The sequence below is a fragment of the Triticum dicoccoides genome, chromosome 3A, assembly GCF_002162155.2.
Source record: "Triticum dicoccoides isolate Atlit2015 ecotype Zavitan chromosome 3A, WEW_v2.0, whole genome shotgun sequence".
Lineage (NCBI taxonomy): Eukaryota > Viridiplantae > Streptophyta > Magnoliopsida > Poales > Poaceae > Triticum > Triticum dicoccoides.
In genome coordinates, this window is record NC_041384.1 from 724,007,741 (window position 1) to 724,026,691 (window position 18,951).

The 18,951-nt window shown below is 44.5% G+C and overlaps 1 protein-coding gene across 1 annotated transcript; it reads right to left on the bottom strand.

The window, feature by feature from the left end:
• Positions 1–14,622: 14,622 nt before the first annotated feature.
• LOC119273485 (serine/threonine protein kinase OSK3-like) lies at positions 14,623–18,024 on the bottom strand. The gene is made up of 6 exons (XM_037554629.1): positions 17,841–18,024; positions 17,372–17,565; positions 15,992–16,174; positions 15,768–15,899; positions 15,462–15,647; positions 14,623–14,805 (listed from the first exon to the last, which is right to left on the bottom strand). Exons 1-6 carry the CDS (start codon positions 18,022–18,024, stop codon positions 14,623–14,625), a joined length of 1,062 nt encoding a protein of 353 aa, XP_037410526.1.
• Between the last annotated feature and the right edge of the window lie 927 nt (positions 18,025–18,951).

The window sequence follows — 18,951 nt, forward strand, 5'->3', positions numbered from 1 at the left end:
AATTAAACAGGGTATAACCCTATGGTTAACTAACGGGTGGGGCCCGTTTGTCAGCGTCTGTTAGGGAGGGATTAGTGATGATTAGTCTTAATTAAGCGACCACGTCAGCGGTCGACGCCGGCGACCAAAAGCACGGCGGTGGCTCGCCGAAGATGCTCGGGACGGAGCTACAGAGCATCGTTTCGCTCGTGGTTTGCGGCTACGGCGAGCTGGGAGACTCGCGCATCCAGCGGTGGCAACACCTCCCGCCGGGGTTGACTAAATCGACGACGGCGGCAACTTTTGCGGCAGGCGGAGTTCGGGAACATGCGGGCACGAGGCTGCGATGCACTAGGGGGCCGGCTAGCGGCTGCGTTGGCCTCCTGGGGGCTTTCTGAGCACGGTGAGGTGCTCCGTTGTGAGCGTGCGCAGCTATGGCCACAGCTACGCCATGGCCGGAGGCGAGAAGCTTTCGGCCGCGATGAGAAATGGAGCTAGGGGACGGGAACGGAGGGGGCGAGCATAGGAGAAGCAGCAGGGGCTCACAGCGGATCGACGGGTAGGCTCAGCGGCTTGGGGGAGGTCCTGACGACGGAGAATCGAGGACGGCGGCCGTCGGAGTCCGAGGAAGAAGACGGAGCTGATGGCGGTGTTGTAGGGCTCCCGCGGGGCGTGGCTCGGTGACGAGGAAGAGGGGGTCGAGGCGGAGCCTCTGAGCGCGTCGGTGAGGTGTGGGGTGGCCGGTGGCCACGGCGGTGCGCGTCGGCGGCGACGGCTACGCTCGGCGGTTGCGAGTAAGAGAAACGGAGGAGGGGGATGAGCGAGGGAGAGTGCGAGGGGTTCCCGGGGCGTGCGTGGCAGCGTTGGGGATGTCCAGGGCGACGAGGGGGCAGCCAGGCAGGCAGCTGCCGGCGTGGCACGCCGCGGCGCCATGGCTGTCTTCTCCTCTGCCTTCTGGCAGGAGGAAGAAGACGCCCCTGCCCTCGGTGGGCTGGGCCAGTTGGCTGGGCTGCCAACTGGGCCGGCCAGGTGGGCTGCAGGTGAGATTACTCTCTCTCTCTCTCTCTCTCTCTCTCTCTCTTAATTCTATTTCTGTTTTGTATTTAGGTTATTTTGTTTTGATTTAGTTAAAATACTAAATCATTTTATAAAATCCTGAAAATAAATATGAGACTAGAATTAAAATATCCCAAACCACATTAAATGTTCCAGGATTATTGGACATATATTAATTATATAAAGAATATATATCCAATGCAAATAGTTATTTAATTAATTCAAAGGCCCAAAATAAATATCTCTGAGATTCCAAAAATAATGTTTTAAGTTTTACCTCTTGCCAATATTTTCAGAGACTAAGAGGAACATTTTCTTGGACTTCTTTGAAAAGATTTTAATGTTGATTATTTTTGAAGTGATTTATGAGGGTTTCAACTAACCTCAATTCAACTTTCAGAATTTAGACATGATGCATGATGCTCACTCGGGTAAATAGCTACAAGCAAATTCTAGGGCTGTGACAACTCACCCCCACTAAACAAGAATCTCGTCCCGAGATTCAAGACGTGAGGTAAGAAGACAGAGGGAACACCAATAAAGAATCTTCACGATCCGATTGCCCTTCTCGAAGATGTTGATTCATTGCATCATGTAGATCTTGACATCCTCGCTTTTGAGATCTTCATCCACGTGATGACGACGGAAAGAAACTCAACTAGGATTGATCTTCTCGAAGATCGAGCTAACAATATCAACTCGCAGAATGAGATGTTGAAACATCTCAAGTTGAGACACAAAACACATTGAGAGGGATGGAAGAACAATGACGGGGTTTGATTTGGTGGGCAACAATTCCACGCCTAAATAGATGGTGAGGGGGTTTCAAAGTAGCGAGAAGTTATGTTGCCCATAATACCATAACGAGGCACCTTAGTGAAGGTGACTCGTAGAGCTATTCCCTTAAGTGGCAAAAAGAATTACTTTTGACCCATAGATCATTGAAACTCTTTATACCAGCCTAAGGTAATCACAATCGATCTTTTGAAGGAGTTTGAAAGAATGACATACTCGGCCTAGAATGGATGATGTGGACTACCTTGTTGAAGACAACGCAATGGATGATTTTTGCTTATCATCAGAAATGGATGAGACCCATGGTAAGTCCACTTTTGAAGATGATCCTGAACAACATCTACTGAGGTGTAAGCTGGGAACAGAATGCAAATGTTGGGAATGATTCTAGTAACTGGGGAGAAGGTTCACCGGCAAAGGTGATTCCACCAATTGGATGGCTATCGAACAACTGAGAGAACGGAGGCACATTCCAGTTAACGACAACATCAGAACCTAGTGCCTGAGCATGCTCTCAAGAACTTGAGCATTTCCATATTCATCAAGGTTCTGCCAATATCCGTGTCAAGGATCCTGGCAACACAACATGCTACCATGATGAATAATGGTGGAAGATGCAGATGCAAAGAAAGATAACACTTTCTCATATTTCACCTTAGCGAGGCCAAGGAAACAAAATCTGGATAATCGACCGAGAGACATTTAGCACTCCGCTTCTAATGTTCTCCTTGATGTGCTAGGATAACTCATTTATTGATATGGTTTGGTATCTAGGACATCAAGTAAGAGGTCGGACTTCGGGAGCACAAGAATCTGTAAGGATTAACTGCGGAGGTAAATCCTACGAAATCCTCATGGGAAGGTGGCCATCTTTCTTCAATCGAGATACTACAATAATAGGTCTTCCGACTGGATGTGTTGGCCACGACATCCACTTTACCGGTTATCGAGAGACCAATATTATAGTTCACGGAAAGTAAAATGAAGGTTTGCAACACAAATCGACGAGACGACATTGCAAGATTCTCGGGGGAATGAACTACGGTAGTAAGCTCCAAAACATGAGTCGGTTCTGCTACAAGCATGTGAACATGTTGTCCTAGACAAGCATGGTCACCTGGTAGTCTTAAAATGAAACACTACCGAGTTCAGGGGGAACCATCAACGAGGATATCAAAGTCCTTGCGTAGGTCTAACCCTTAAGAAGAAGCTTCTTCTCCTTGAACAAATCAATCAGTGGCTTGGTGTGCTAGGGATACGTATAGAATGTAGATGATCAGTCTATCAGACCATAGAATACTTCGCACATGCATGACTGACTTGGGATGATTCCAAAGGAAGCAAAAACAATCTTTCTCGAATTCACGGCGGCAACTTGCACCTACTGCACATGAACTTGGAGAAAGTCACTTCTTACACCAAACATGTATTTCATGAACGGGACATGAAGATAATGCTTACAAAAGTTTCCAACACTAACTTAGATGTTCAACATGAATTATGGGGGAGACAACATGCTGCTGATGGGCTCAACAACAACTCATCGGAATTTCCATATCACTGGACTTCCACCATCATGTGAACACGGTGGTAGCATTGGTCAGACCAAAGGATGTAATGGTGTATGCTCGAGGGATCAACCACAAGTAAAACAACATTACGAACATCGTTGGTTCTGATTTGACTTGCTGATAGCCCATACTCAAGTCAAAGTTTTGACAAGACAATAGATCCAACAACTGATCACGAGGACCAATTGGTGAAGATATCATCTTTCTTCAACACACGCACAACACAAAGATATCCCTTAACATGAACTAAGTCAGACAAGCTTTTATCTTCCAACTCTCCAAGTTGTTGTTAAGCTTAACCAACTAGCTCAGGGGTATCCAACACAGGTTCTTGGGGAAAAGTGGTTTATCGGAAAACCAACTTGATCACGAACTCAACATAACGGTCAGGTGACAACCTGGTAACACTTCCGAGAAGATATTCGGGAATTCACGAACCACCGATATGTTATTAAGCTCGAGAACAATCTTGCTTTTCAGGGCAAGACGATATGATCAAGGAGCGAGGGATTCACAGTCCTAACTCATTGGTCAATGAGTGCACCCGGAAATATGGACTAGGTAGCACGGTCAATCTTAGGATGGTGATTTAATTACCAGCACACTAAGAATGAGAGTATTGTCCATTAACTACCAAGCAATGGAGTTGCTAGGAATATTGCTTTCACACACCACGGTTCACTTGTCGGCATTCCGGTTACAATAACACGGGAACCGAGGAATGAACAATGATGGCAAGAAGTATCACTGCGTCAAGAATTCATAGGAGAAGGTGCAATTCTCACGACGCTCTTGACATAAAGTGGGTAATACTTCAGGGTAGAACAGAACCAAAAGCTGGGTTGCATTTTGATCTGCGGAATACAACTGCTTTGACCCAATCCTGGATATGGATGAGGTACTGGAGTTTGTTTCTCCTAGTCATTCCAGAATAGAATGGCTTGATAGACCACAAGAATAATAAGCATCGATAACACGAATGCAAAACTACTCCTGACTATCAATTGATAGACGGGGGTCAGAATACAACTAGAGAGGAACAACTCAAAGGAACATATAATTTTCTGAGTTGTGGATGCATAGATTAGTATGTCGAACGAGTTCAACATATTTCTTCCGGATAACCCATGCGAAGAGGTAGGATTGACAGAGTCACAATATAGAATGGGGAACTCATCGAGAGCCCTCCTGTTGTGATCTTTTGATCCAACAAACTTCTGCCATAAGTGGTTCATAGTATTTGGAAGGAGGAAATACCACGGACCTCGAGGACTATCGCAAAGGTTACTAATATCCTAAAGAAACTAGCAGCACTATCAACATGAAGTAGGGTAAATCACGGGTTCAAAAACCCAGGAGTAGAATACCTACTACTAATGGCATCACGGGATGCTTTCGAGAATGGTGGCCAGATTCATCACACCGGGAACACAAAACACGGCTAGATTACTAGGTGACTCCCTAAACACCTAGGGTCATAATAATAGCTCCAACATATATGTCAAGGCAATGGAGTACCTCAACAGACCGTTTAGTGTGGTTAATCTGGCCCAAAAGGATATCAGAAATGGAAAGAAAGGATTTGCAAATGCATCAGACTATTTAGAGACCTAGGATGACTCGGACAGCATAACGGCTGTAAATGCTCAAAATGATTTGAGACATCCTGCAAAATGGTGGCATAACCACTTAACAACATCATACCAAGGTTCTGGAGCCAGCTATGAACATATGGAAGTGGTAGGAACTGAACTGAGGCTTGAACTCAACAATCCTAGGCAACTACGGTTTAGTAACACGTCATCCTGAGAGATAGAAGAGAAACCTAGTTCTTAACCCCGTAGAAATGATAAGATGACACAGATCAGAAGGTCATGAGGATAAGGAGTAAAAAGAGCCTTACGTTCCCTTCCACAATCAATTCCCTTATATAACTAAAGCATTTCTAGACTCAACTTCGACCAGTTTGGCTTGGTAAACCTACAGGAAGTCAGGCTCTGATACCAACGCTGTCAGGACCCCGATTCCAAGCCATATCGATCTAGCCGGTAACACCTCATATCACTTTGCGGCCTCACGCACGGTATCCCGCGGGTGTCGCCTTACCATGGCCCGAGACCGTTTGTGCCTTTTGGCTCACGTATATGATAATGTCGCTAGCATCCATATGACAGAGAACCCGGGCCGACATGGCTAGTAGTGAACCCAAAGCGGCACAGACCTATGGAGACAGGCATACATGAACCACATCGAGCATGTCGGTCATCAGCGAGTGATTCTGGGCTGTAGCACTGGGCTAACAGGACTCCGGGGAACCCGGGCTGTAGCAGGCTAGGCAGGACTCCGGATATCACAGCGTGACATTTCCCCGAAGGGACAGACATAGGAACGAAGTGAAACACATGCCGGCCAGTCAAGTGTCCTGAGCAGTAGTGCTGGGCTAGCAGGACTCTGGTGAACCGGGCTGTAGCGGACTACTATGGCTCAAGGAAGCACTGGACTACATTTCCCCATAAGAGAGGCTGCCAAGGATAAACAACTAGATTGTTGGATCCCACACATACCAAGCATTTCAATCATACACACAATATGCTCGATATGTGTAAATACAACATGGCATCACAACATAACTCTACGACTCAAAGTATTTATTCATTAGGCTCCGAGGAGCGAGATATTACAAACATGGGTCTCATGACCCAACAATCATAGCATACAAGTCAAAGCACATGCGGAAGCTTAACATGTCTGAGAACAGACATCTAAAAATGAAAAGGGCTAAGAAGCCTGACTATCTACCAGATCCTGCCGAGGGCACAAGATCGTAGCTGAGGTATCAAGCTAAACGTCGAAGTCCACGTGGAACTACTAGCGAGACTGAGGCCTCTCTGCAAAAACATAATTTAAGCAAACGTGAGTACAATTGTACTCGGCAAGACTTACATCATAACTAGCTACATATGCATCGGTATCAACAAAGGGGGTGGTGGAGTTTAACTGCAGCAAGCCAGCTTTGACTCGGTGGCTATATTAAACTACGACTGCAAGTAACTCTTTTGAGGTGGCGCACACGAGTCCACATATTCACCATTCAATACACCACTATGGATCCGCTCCCGTCTCCCTACGAGAAGGCCATCCATAGAACTCACACTTATCTTGCGAGTTTTAGAGTATCCACTTTCACTTGTCTATGAACTATGCAAGGGGTCCAAGTTTCCATATCCGAGGAATCCGGCTATTCGAATAGATAATGATAACCCTGCAGGGGTGTACTTCTTCACACACGCTCCCACCACTTACCACCATATACATGTCATGTATCTCGGCAACCTTCAAGCGAAAGCCTGGCGAGGGTGTCGGCCACGGCCTACCTAAACACCTAAGTCTCTAGTCCAGGTTTATCGCCTATCCAGGTTCCATCCGCAGGGAGTCCGGCCGAGGTTTCCACATACGGCCCCGAACGATGTGAACAGGGTTCCCGAGACACCAAACGGGCGCCCGGTACACCGTGCCACGGTGTATCTACCGCAACATAGCCCACCCCTAGGGTCAGCGCTACACACGGCCACCAACACATAACCTACAAACACTAGAAACTAGTTGCAACTCATGGACAGAGTACTAGGGTGATTAAGAAGCCGAGAGGGTCAATTAAGGATCCCAATGAGTGGTAGTAGCTGTTCATGGATCACAGACACAGAACTCAGTTCCTGAGGACGGTTTCAATGAGACAACCCACCATGTACTCCGACATGGCCTCTCACCGCTACCTTTACCAAATCATGTTCACACACTTAGCTCACACATAGTAGGGCATGTTCACAACTTTCCAATTCATCCCCGATGAATCAGACCTGACACAACTCTAAGCAATAGCAGGCATGACAAGCAAACATGAATGAGTAGGCACATCAGGGCTCAAACAACTCCTACTCATGCTAGTGGGTTTCATCTATTTACTGTGGCAATGACAGGTCATGCAGAGGATAAGGGGTTCAACTACCGCAACAAGTAACAGATGAATCGTTGTTGTCCTAATGCAGTAAAAGAGAGCAGGAGCGAGAGAGTGGGCTTGTATCGGAATGAACAAGGGGGGTTTGCTTGCCTGGCACTTCTGAAGATAACATTGGGTCTTCATCAGTGTCAACGATCACAGCGTCGGTACCACGTCTATCGAGAGGGGACAAATACCGGCAAACAAGGAAGAACACAATCAATGTGATGCAACAATATGATGCATGATCATGACATGGCAATATGTTGTTGGTTGGCCTAATGCAACTAGCAACAAGTTAAATGGAGTTGGTTTGAACACTAGGTTCAAATTCAAACTCCACATGTGGTTATTTAAATAACATTCATTTGATTTGTCCTAAACAGTGGCCTTAAGTTGTTCTAACATGCATGAAAATGGTACAGATGGATTCCTTGAATTTTTCTGATAATTTTTCATATATAATTTATTTCATTTGGAGTTACGGTTGATTTTCTATGATTTTTAGAAGTTTTGGACATTTTCTGAAATAAATAAATCATTTAAGATTTATTTATATTCCAGAAAAAGGATTACTGCGTCAGCCTGACGTCATGATGATGTCACCAAGTCAACAGGGCTGGTCCGGGTCAAACCTGACCAGTGGGGCCCACTAGTCAGTGACCCAGGGCTGGTTTCTGTGGCTGACGTGTGGGACCAGGTCAACGGTGATGTGGCCAGGTCAAACTGACTGGTGGGGCCACGGTCATTAGCTTAAATTAAACAGGGTATAACCCTGTGGTTAACTAACGGGTGGGGCCCGTTTGTCAGCGTCTGTTAGGGAGGGATTAGTGGTGATTAGTCTTAATTAAGCGACCACGTCAGCGGTCGACGCCGGCGACCAAAAGCACGGCGGTGGCTCGCCAGAGATGCTCGGGACGGAGCTACAGAGCATCGTTTCGCTCGTGGTTTGCGGCTACGGCGAGCTGGGAGACTCGCGCATCCAGCGGTGGCAACACCTCGCGCCGGGGTTGACTAAATCGACGGCAGCGGCAACTTTTGCGCGGCCGGAGTTCGGGAACATGGAGGCACGAGGCTGCGATGCACTAGGGGGCCGGCTAGCGGCTGCGTTGGCCTCCTGGGGGCTTTCTGAGCACGGTGAGGCGCTCCGTTATGAGCGTGCGCAGCTATGGCCACGGCTACGCCATGGCCGGCGGCGAGAAGCTTTCGGCCGCGATGAGAAATGGAGCTAGGGGACGGGAACGGAGGGGGCGAGCATAGGAGAAGTAGCAGGGGCTCACAGCGGATCGACGGGTAGGCTCAGCGGCTCGGGGGAGGTCCTAACGACGGAGAATCGAGGACGGCGGCTGTTGGAGTCCGAGGAAGAAGACGGAGCTGATGGCGGTGTTGTAGGGCTCCCGCGGGGCGTGGCTCGGTAAGGAGGAAGAGGGGGTCGAGGCGGAGCCTCTGAGCGCGTTGGTGAGGCGTGGGGTGGCCGGTGGCCACGGCGGTGCGCGTGGCGGCGACGGCTACGCTCGGCGGTTGCGAGTAAGAGAATCGGAGGAGGGGTATGAGCGAGGGAGAGTGCGAGGGGTTCCAGGGGCATGCGTGGCGGCGTTGGGGATGTCCAGGGCGACGAGGGGGCAGCCAGGCAGGCAGCTGCCGGCGTGGCACGCCGCGGCGCCGTGGCTATCTTCTCCTCTGCCTTCTGGCAGGAGGAAGAAGACGCCGCTGCCCTCGGTGGGCTGGGCCAGTTGGCCGGGCTGCCAGCTGGGCCGGCCAGGTGGGCTGCAGGTGAGATTACTCTCTCTCTCTCTCTCTTAATTCTGTTTCTGTTTTCTATTTATGTTATTTTGTTTTGATTTAGTTAAAATACTAAATCATTTTATAAAATCCTGAAAATAAATATGAGACTAGAATTAAAATATCCCAAACCACATAAAATGTTCCAGGATTATTGGACATATATTAATTATATAAAGAATATATATCCAATGCAAATAGTTATTTAATTAATTCAAAGGCCCAAAATAAATATCTCTGAGATTCCAAAAATATTGTTTTAAGTTTTACCTCTTGACAATATTTTCAGAGACTAAGAGGAACATTTTCTTGGACTTCTTTGAAAAGATTTTAATGTTGATTATTTTTGAAGTGATTTATGAGGGTTTCAACTAACCTCAATTCAACTTTCAGAATTTAGACATGATGCATGATGCTCACTCGGGTAAATAGCTACAAGCAAATTCTAGGGCTGTGACATTAACGCTGACACCAAATAACAATTATTAAGTCCCAAAACTAATCCCGAAGGTAGATATAGAGGTAGCGTGCCGATGACGATCACATCAACCATGGAACCATTCCTGACGCGCATCCTCACCTCGTCCTTAGCCAATCTTCATTTCTTCCGCAACTCCTGTTTCGGGTTACAAATATGAGCAACCGAACCAGTATCAAATACTCAGGCGCTACTACGAGCATTAGTAAGGAACACATCAATAACATGTATATCAAATATACCTTTGTTCACTTTGCCATCCTTCTTATCTGCCAAGTATTTGGGGCAGTTCCGCTTCCAGTGACCATTTCCCTTGTAGTAGAAGCACTCAGTTTCAGGACTGGGTCCAGCTTTGGGCTTCTTCACGGGAGCGAAAACTTGCTTGCCATTCTTCTTGAAGTTCCCTTTCTTTCCCTTGCCCTTTTTCTTGAAACTAGTGGTCTTGTTAACCATCAACACTTGATGCTCCTTTTTGATTTCTACCTCCGCCGATTTCAGCATCGTGAAGAGCTCGTGAATCGTTTTCGTCATCTCTTGCATGTTATAGTTCATCACGAAGCCTTTGTAGCTTGGTGGCAGTGACTAAAGAACTCTGTCAATAACACTCTCAAGTGGAAGATCAATTTCCAGCTGAGTCAAGTGGTTATGATACCCAGGTATTTTGAGTATGTGTTCACTGACAGAACAGTTCTCCTCCATCTTACAGCTAAAGAACTTATTTGGAGACTTTTTATCTCTCAATCCGGGCATTTGCTTGAAATATTAACTTCATATCTTGGAACATCTCATATGCTCCGTGGCGTTCAAAACGCTTTTGAAATCCCAGTTCTAAGCCCTAAAGCATGGCACACTGAACTATTGAGTAGTCATCAGATCGAGCCTGCCAGACGTTCATAACATCTGCTTCAGCTCCTGCAGCAGGTCTATCACCTAGCGGTGCATCAAGAACATAATTCTTCTGTGCAGCAATGAGGATAATCCTCGAGTTACAGACCCAGTCCGTGTAGTTGCTACCATCATCTTTCAACTTAACTTTATCTAGGAACGCATTAAAATTCAAGGGAACGGTAGCACGGGCCATTGATCTACAACGTATATATGCAAAAACTATTAAGACTAAGTTAATGATAAATTTTATTTCAAATAATCAAATTACTAATGAACTCCCACTTAAATCAACATCCCTCAAGTTGTCTAAGTGATACATGATCCAAATCAACTAACCGATGTCTGATCATCACGTGAGATGGGGTAGTCTACAATGGTGAACATCCCTATGTTGATCATATTTACTATATGACTCATGTTTGACCTTTCAGTCTCCAGTGTTACGAGACCATGTCTATACATGCTAGGCTCGTCAAGTTTAACCCAAGTATTTTGCATGTGTAAAACTAGGTTACACCCGTTATATGTGGATGTAGAATCTATCACACCCGATCATCACGAGGTGCTTTGAAACGACAAACTTTGGCAATGGTGCATACTCAGGGAGAACACTTTTATCTTAAAATTAAGTGAATGGATCATCTTATAATGCTACCGTCATTCTAAGAAAAATAAGATGCATAAAGGATAAACATCACATACAATCAAAAATATGTGACATGATATGGCCATCATGATCTTATGCTTTTGATCTCCATCTCCAAAGCATCGGCATGATCTCCATCGTCACTGGCACGACACCTTGATCTCCATCGTTACGTCAGGGTTGTCTCACCAACTATTGTTTCTACAACTATTGCTAACGCATAGCGATAAAGTATAAGTGATTGACACGTAGGTCATACAATAATTAAAGACAACCCTAAGGCTCATGCCGGTTGTTGTACTCATCGACATGCAAGTCGTGAACTTATTACAAAACATGATCATCTCATAGATCAACATATATCACATCATATTTTTACCATATCACATCACAACATGCCCTGCAAAAACAAGTTAGACGTCTTCTACTCTGTTGTTGCAAGTTTTATGTGGTTGTTACGGGCAACTATCAAGAACCATTCTTACCTACGCAAAACCACAACAATGATTATGAAGTTTATATTTAACCTTTTGCAAGGACCGCCGTAGTCAAATCGGATTCAACTAAAGTAGGAGAAACAGACACCCGACAGCCACCTTTATGCAAAAAAAGTTGCATGTTAGTCGGTGGAACCGGTCTCATGTGCGTGGACATGTAAGGTTGGTCCGGGATGCTTCATCCCACAATGCCGCAGAATCAAAATAAGACATTGGTGGGAAGAAATATGAACATCACCGCCCATAACTCATTTGTGTTCTACTCGTGCATATCATCTACGCATAGACCTGGCTCATGATGCCACTGATGGGAAACGTCGCATGTAAAACAAAAAAATCCTACGGGCACGCAAGATCAATCCATGGAGATGCATAGCTACGAGAGGGGGAGAGCATCTACATACCCTTGTAGATCGCTAAGCAGAAGCGTTTATGAACGCGGTTGATGTAGTCGTACACCTTCACGATTTGTCCCGATCAAGTACCGAACGTACGACACCTCCACATTCTGCACACGTTCAGCTCGATGACGTCCTCACCTTCTCGATCTAGCAACAGAGGCGAAGTAGTAGATGAATTCAGACAACACGGTGGCATGGTGATGGTGGTGGTAAAAATATACATAGGGCTTCGCCAAGCACAACGGATATGGACGGAGGAGGAACTAGAACTAGAGGGAGAGGGGGCGCCACACACAGCTTTAGGATCATGGTGTGTGTTGCCCTCTCCCTGCTCACATATATATAGGTGGAGGGGGGAGGGGAGGCTGCCTAGGCGCGCCCCCAAGGGGGATGGCGGCCACCCTGGGCGCCCCCCTTCCTTCCTAGGGGGTGGAGGAGATGGCAGGAGGGGGCCGATGGCTCCCTGCCTTAGGCGCCCCCCTTTCCTTCCCTAGAGGGCCGGCGGACAGGAGGTGGGCGCCCCAGCCCCTTGTGAGCTGGTGTGCTCCCTCCCTTGGCCCGTTTGGCACAATAACTCCCCATAGGTCTCCCGGAACCCCTTCCGGTGATCCCATAATAACCCAGTGCATTCCAAAACCTTTCTGAAGACCAAATAGTATCATCCTATATATCGTTCTTTACCTTCGGACCATTCCGGAGCTCCTCGTCATGTCTGTTATCTCATCCAGGACACGGTCACCAACTACATAACTCATATAATACTATATCGTCAATGAACGTTAAGCGTGCGGACCATACGAGTTCGAGAATGATGTAGAGATGATCGAGACGCTTCTCTGTTCAATAACCAATAGCATGACCTAGATGCCCATATTGGTTCCTACATATTCTATGAAGATCTTTATCGGTCGAACCTTTATGACAACATACGTAGTGGTTCCCTTTGTCTGTCGGTATGTTACTTGCCCGAGGTTCGATTGTCGGTATCTCCATACCTAGTTCAATCTCGTTACCAGCAAATCTCTTTACACGTTTTGTAATACATCGCCTTGCAACTAACTCCTTAGTCACTTTGCTTGCAAGCTTCTTGTGATGTGTATTACCGAGAGGGCCTAGAGATACCTCTCTGTCATACGGAGTGACAAATCCCAATCTTGATTCACGCTAATTCAACAGACACCTTCGGAGATACATGTAGAGAACCTTTATGATCACCTAGTTGTGTTGTGACGTTTGATAGCACACAAGGTATTCCTCTGGTATCCGGTAGTTGCATGATCTTATGGTCGAAGGAATATGTATTTGACATTTAAGAAAGCAGTAGCAAAAACTGAACGATCATATGATATGCTAATGGGTGGGTCTTGTTCATCACATCATTCTCCTAATGATGTGATCCTGTTATCAAGTGACAAGACATGTATATGGTTAGGAAACCTTAACCATCTTTTGATCAACGAGCTAGTCTAGTAGAGGCTCACTTGGGACATGGTATTTGTTTATGCATCCACACATGTATTTATGTTCCCGGTCAATACAATTCTAGCATGAATAATAAAACTTTATCATGATTAAGGAAATATAATAATAACCACTTTATTATTGCCTCTAGGGCATACTTCTAACAAAATATGTGATTGAATACAAGTGGGTGTTCAGAATAAAAAGAAGGTCTGATGGTACCATAGATCATTACAAGCCTAGGCTTGTTGCAAAAGGGTTCAAGCAGAGGTATGGCATAGATTATGAGGACACTTTCAGTCCTGGTATTAAAGCTTCCATAATTCGTCATGTTCTATCTACTATTGTGTCCAAGCTGCCACAATTCGTTTTGTTCTATCTGTTGATGTGTCCAAAGGATGGATTCTTAGATAGCTAGATGCGCAAAATGTGTTCCTTCATGGTGTTCTAGAAGAGGAAGTCTATATGAGGCAACCTCACGGGTTTGAGCATAAAAACAAACCATTTCATGTGTGCGGGCTTTAAATCTCTCTCTATAGACTGAAACAAGCTCCAAGGGCATGGTACTCTCGTTTGAGCTCTAAGTTGCAAGCACTAGGTTTTGTTCCCTCTAAATCTGATACATCACTTTTCATTTATAACAAGTAACATACATCCATCTTTGTGCTTATATTTGTTGATGACATCATTTTTACTAGTTCCTCAAATGAAGCAGTAACAACACTTTTGAAAGATTTGAACTCGGAATTTGCACTTCAAGATTTAGGGGATTTGCATTTTTTTCCTTGGCATTGAAGTTAAGAAAATGAAAGAAGGTGGACTTCATCTTTCTCAAGAAAAATATTCAACTGGTTTATTGAGTAAGGCTGGCCTACAGGGGTGTAAACCATCATCAACACCACTATCTAGTTCAGAAAAACACTCTCTTGTAGAGGGTCAATCCTTGAATCAAGAGGATGGTACAAGGTACAAAAGTCTGGTAGGTGTACTTCAGTATTTGACACTCACCGGGCCTGATATTTTCTTTAAAGTTAATATAGTGTGTCAGTTTCTTTATGCACCAACTGCAGCTCATTTGACGGCAGCCAAGCGCATATTCAGATATGTAAAGAGTACATTGAACGTTGGATTAACTTTTAGCAAGTCATCTTCTACTCTTGTTAGTGCCTTCTCTGACTTTGATTGGGCAGGATGTTTGGATGATAGAAGGTCAACATGTGGCTTTACAATATTTTTTGGACCTAACTTGATATCCTGGTGTGCAAAGAAACATGCAATAGTTTCTCGATCAACAACTGAGGCAGAGTATAAAGCACTAGCAAATACAACAACAGAGGTTATCTGGGTCATATCCATGCTCAGGGAACTTGACATACTTCACATACAAACTCCATGACTTTGGTGTGATAACATTGGTGCTACATATTTATCAGCTAACCCTGTGTTTCATGCAAGGACAAATCATACTGAAATTGACTATCATTTTGTATGAGGGAGGGTGCTAGTAAAAAATTGGACATACGTTCTATTCCATCTAGAGATCAATTTGCAGATGGATTTATAAAGGCCCTAGCATCAAGACCATTTGAAGAGTTCAAGAGTAATCTAAACTTCATATTATGGTGCATGTGTTGCAGCCATATTAGAGTTGTTAGGAGATAGGAGAGGTTGTTCAAACCATAATGTATCTCTATCTCTTATCCCCTTGTATTTCTCCCACGGTTGAAGTAGTCTTCAATCAAACCTTGTACTCCAAGCATCAATCAATATATAACCTGCGGACCCCTAGTCTTATGCGGGTTAGAGAAGCTTCTTCATAATTTTGACACCTGTATATATTAGTGGATAAAGGCTGAAAAGTTTTACTGTACACATATGATTTTCACTTGAAATGTGAAATAGATGTGTACCACTTTGGCTTGAAGTGTTGTTTCTGGTGGAGGCATTGCCAGGTAGTGAGGAAGGCGATTCTGAAACCATGAGTGGTCTCGAACTTCACGGATTGTGATTCTCTTCATGGGATCAACAAGAAGCATTCTTGGGATCAAATCCTTTGCAAGATCAGATAAATGACTTGGAAGGATATAGTTACCTCCCTGGAATACCAACCAAGGGGGCGTCAAATCTCCAGACATAAAGTGAATGCTAAAGTCCAACTAATCTACAAAGGTATACACTTGTCAGATCCAACTTAATATACATATGTTCTGTCTCACCGTTATCTTTTTGAACAAGTTGGGAGTATATTCATCATCAAATGGAACAGAGCCACAAAGAAGAGCATAAAGTATCACCCCACAGCTCCAAACATCAACCTCAGGTCCAGCATACGGTTTACCTGAGATAACCTGCATAGAAACACTCGCTAAGCTATTAACGCAGACGACGTGTGTGAAGAAACACGAGGATACAGACGCGAGTAATACAAATAAGTGAATACCTCTGGTGCAGCATAGTTTGTACTCCCGCAGCTTGTCTTCAGAAAATGGTCATCATGCATGACATTACTTGACCCAAAGTCAACAAGTTTCACATTATATTTGGAATCAAGTAACAAGTTTTCTAGCTTTAGATCACGATGAACAACCATGTTTCTGTGGCAGTATTCAACACCAGATATGATCTGTTCAGGAAAAAAGTTAATAAAAAATATTGATACAAAACCTCAATATGCATTCAGTGAATCGGAAAGAACCCTTCAAATTACATATTCGCCTTCAGGAGGAAATACCATCTCTGTATGTTTTAAAGCACAATTTGATTTAAGAACTGACACTAAGACAATCAAGGCATGAAGAATAGGATGCCATTTAAACAAGAATTGGTTTAATTACTGATACTAAGATAATCAAGACATCAAAGATGAAGACAACAGAGTGATACTAAAACATCGACACATCAAGGAGACGTTAACTGGTTGATCAGTTAAATCCAAAAGACAAAGCAATTAGCTTCGAAAGCTTCCAACAATATGTGGTATAGGTCCTGAGCTAAACATATCAGATTTTTCTTTCGGTCGAATTTTTCGGTAACACGACTGGTTACCGGAAATTTCCGTGAGCCCCTAGAAAAGTTGATACCGTTCGAAAAAGAAATCATTTGAATTCAAACGTCAAGATGGTGCCAAAAGAGAGTATGTATGGGCTACCATAAAACTGTCCACAACCAGGTGATTAAGGAGGCCTACTTCTCTGCTGGAGGTCGCCAAAAGTCAAGTCCACGTTTTTTGCAAACTTTATTTTGTTTAGTGCATAAAAAATATCAGTGACGGTGCCAATGATGAAGAGTCGAATGTGGGCCGTTGGATATCAGCACGGAAGGAAACTAGCTGACCACTGGACTAGCAACAACTTAGTGTGCACTATGTGTTAAATATAATATATTTATACACTAGAAATTTGAATTCGAAATTCATTGAGAAATTTGGGGCCAAAAAATTATGAATAATTAGTGATTTTGCGAATGATGCACAATTACTTCCGCATCGGAGGAGTAGCCGCCTGATCTACCTTATGGATGGATCGATAAATGTTTAGATTTCTGCGATTATGTTTTACGCGGGAATCGGTTTTTCCGAACACTCCCGAAAAAATGGCATCGAGGAAAAAAATCCTTGTCTAAAACTTAGTCAATTAATGCAAACGAAGCAAATTGATTACGATTTGCACAGTAAGCACGTGAGAAATGTGGAGACTGGACAATTGGCCAGCATGTCCATACATTTCACAATCAAAATAAGAAGCTCAGCAAAGTTCATTAATGAACACCTCTTGGTATTCCCAAAGAATGTGTTCCTACATGCCAAGAGCAGAAAGGGCACCTGCTGGAAGATTCGACGAGCCTCATCTTCCTGTAACCGCCCTTTCTCAACAATGTAGTCGAATAGCTCACCATTCTTGCAATATTCCATGACAATAAATATATCCTTAGGTGTGTCAATGACCTCATAAACCCGGATGATATGAGGGTGAATGAAGTCAATGAACAACCTGGATATCTTTATTTCTCTATTTGCTGGAAACAAGATATGAGAAAACAGTAGAAGTAAATCGTTAGAAATTCAGCCTATGAAGAAATTCCAGCTGCAAATTTTACTAACAGCAACAACAAGAGGTAAGCTTTCTTCTGAACCAAAGCCGAATGTATACTAGACTGATGTACTTTATCTCGACTAATTGATTAACTGGGAATCAGGAACAAGCCCACAAGTCTGACCAGCACTGACATTAAGCAGATAACTCGAAATATTGAGTAAGCAAGACGAATGTATCCTAGACAAGGAGGCATACCTTTCTCTTCCATTTCCATTGTTTCCATTTGGCGGCGGTTCAGAATCTTTATAGCAACTTTGTGTCCTGTAAGCTTATGCTCTGCAAGCTTCACTTTTCCAAATGAGCCAATACCTAATGATCTGCCCAGATTGTAGTTCTCTAATGCTTCAGAATGTCTACCTCCTCTGGTGTTCCCATCCATTTTCACTATGTCAAAACAAGAGAAACGACATATGTGATTCAGCAAACAGTTTTATAGTTCAGTCAGGAATTGAGATCAGTTTCAAGTATATCGATCTCCCTTCTCCACTGTCTCCACTCCGATGATTACTGCTGTCCTAATTAAAGCACGAACATCACAGAAAGATGATTTTGAAACAATTGAATTGATTCCCTCTTCTTAGAGAACGACCGGCCTTGAGTGAAAGGAGCGGGCTGGCCATAAAAGACCACTATGGGACATGAATGGCGAGGGCAAGAGTGGTTCAAAGGTCAACAAAATGGGTGAAGTTCCCTTGTCAAATTTGGGGAAAGTTTTCTTAAAAAGGTTCACAAATTAATACTACCATGACTAGGCATATATGTGTTGTAAACATGGAAGAGATCTGACATACAAGAAATGCAGCCATCCAACAACTGAGCTGAAAAAACAACCGAGAACCAACTACTAATCGATCAATGTAATCAAGGGTTTTAACTCCCGGCATGGTCGATTCATGCTGGGCCGGTCGATCAATCAATAATCCCAGAAGATCGCTCTGAAGTGAATGTTGGTCCCGGCGGATCTGCGGCAAGCATCTCCGTTGGAGGGACGAAATGAACAGGAAGTGTCGCGCCCACCGGAATCCCCACAACCACAGTTCAGAAGGAGAGCAGCACACAAAGAAACTACTGTAGTAAATTCCCCACTTGAGCCAAACGCCGGATGGACAAGCAGCGCTCCCGGCCTCGATCACTACTAGTAAAAAATTAACAGCACGCGCGAACCACCACAGCTCTCTACCAAGCCAGGCAAGCAACGACGACGCAGAATCGCTACACTCCGGCGAGAATTGCAGCAAAGATGAGCAGGGCGATTGCCCTGATTACCTGGCCAAATCCCGTGGGCAGCCGCCGGCGAGAATTGCAG

What these genes read in the sequence shown, in the direction of transcription:
- LOC119273485 (XM_037554629.1), bottom strand. Translation starts at nt 18,024, where the DNA reads ATGGATGGGAACACCAGAGGAGGTAGACATTCTGAAGCATTAGAGAAC. An exon ending in AATGGAAATGGAAGAGAAAG is followed by an intron (nt 17,566 to 17,840) that starts GTATGCCTCCTT and finishes TCTTGTTTCCAG; the next exon opens with CAAATAGAGAAATAAAGATA. An exon ending in CAAACTATGCTGCACCAGAG is followed by an intron (nt 15,900 to 15,991) that starts GTATTCACTTAT and finishes GTTTCTATGCAG; the next exon opens with GTTATCTCAGGTAAACCGTA.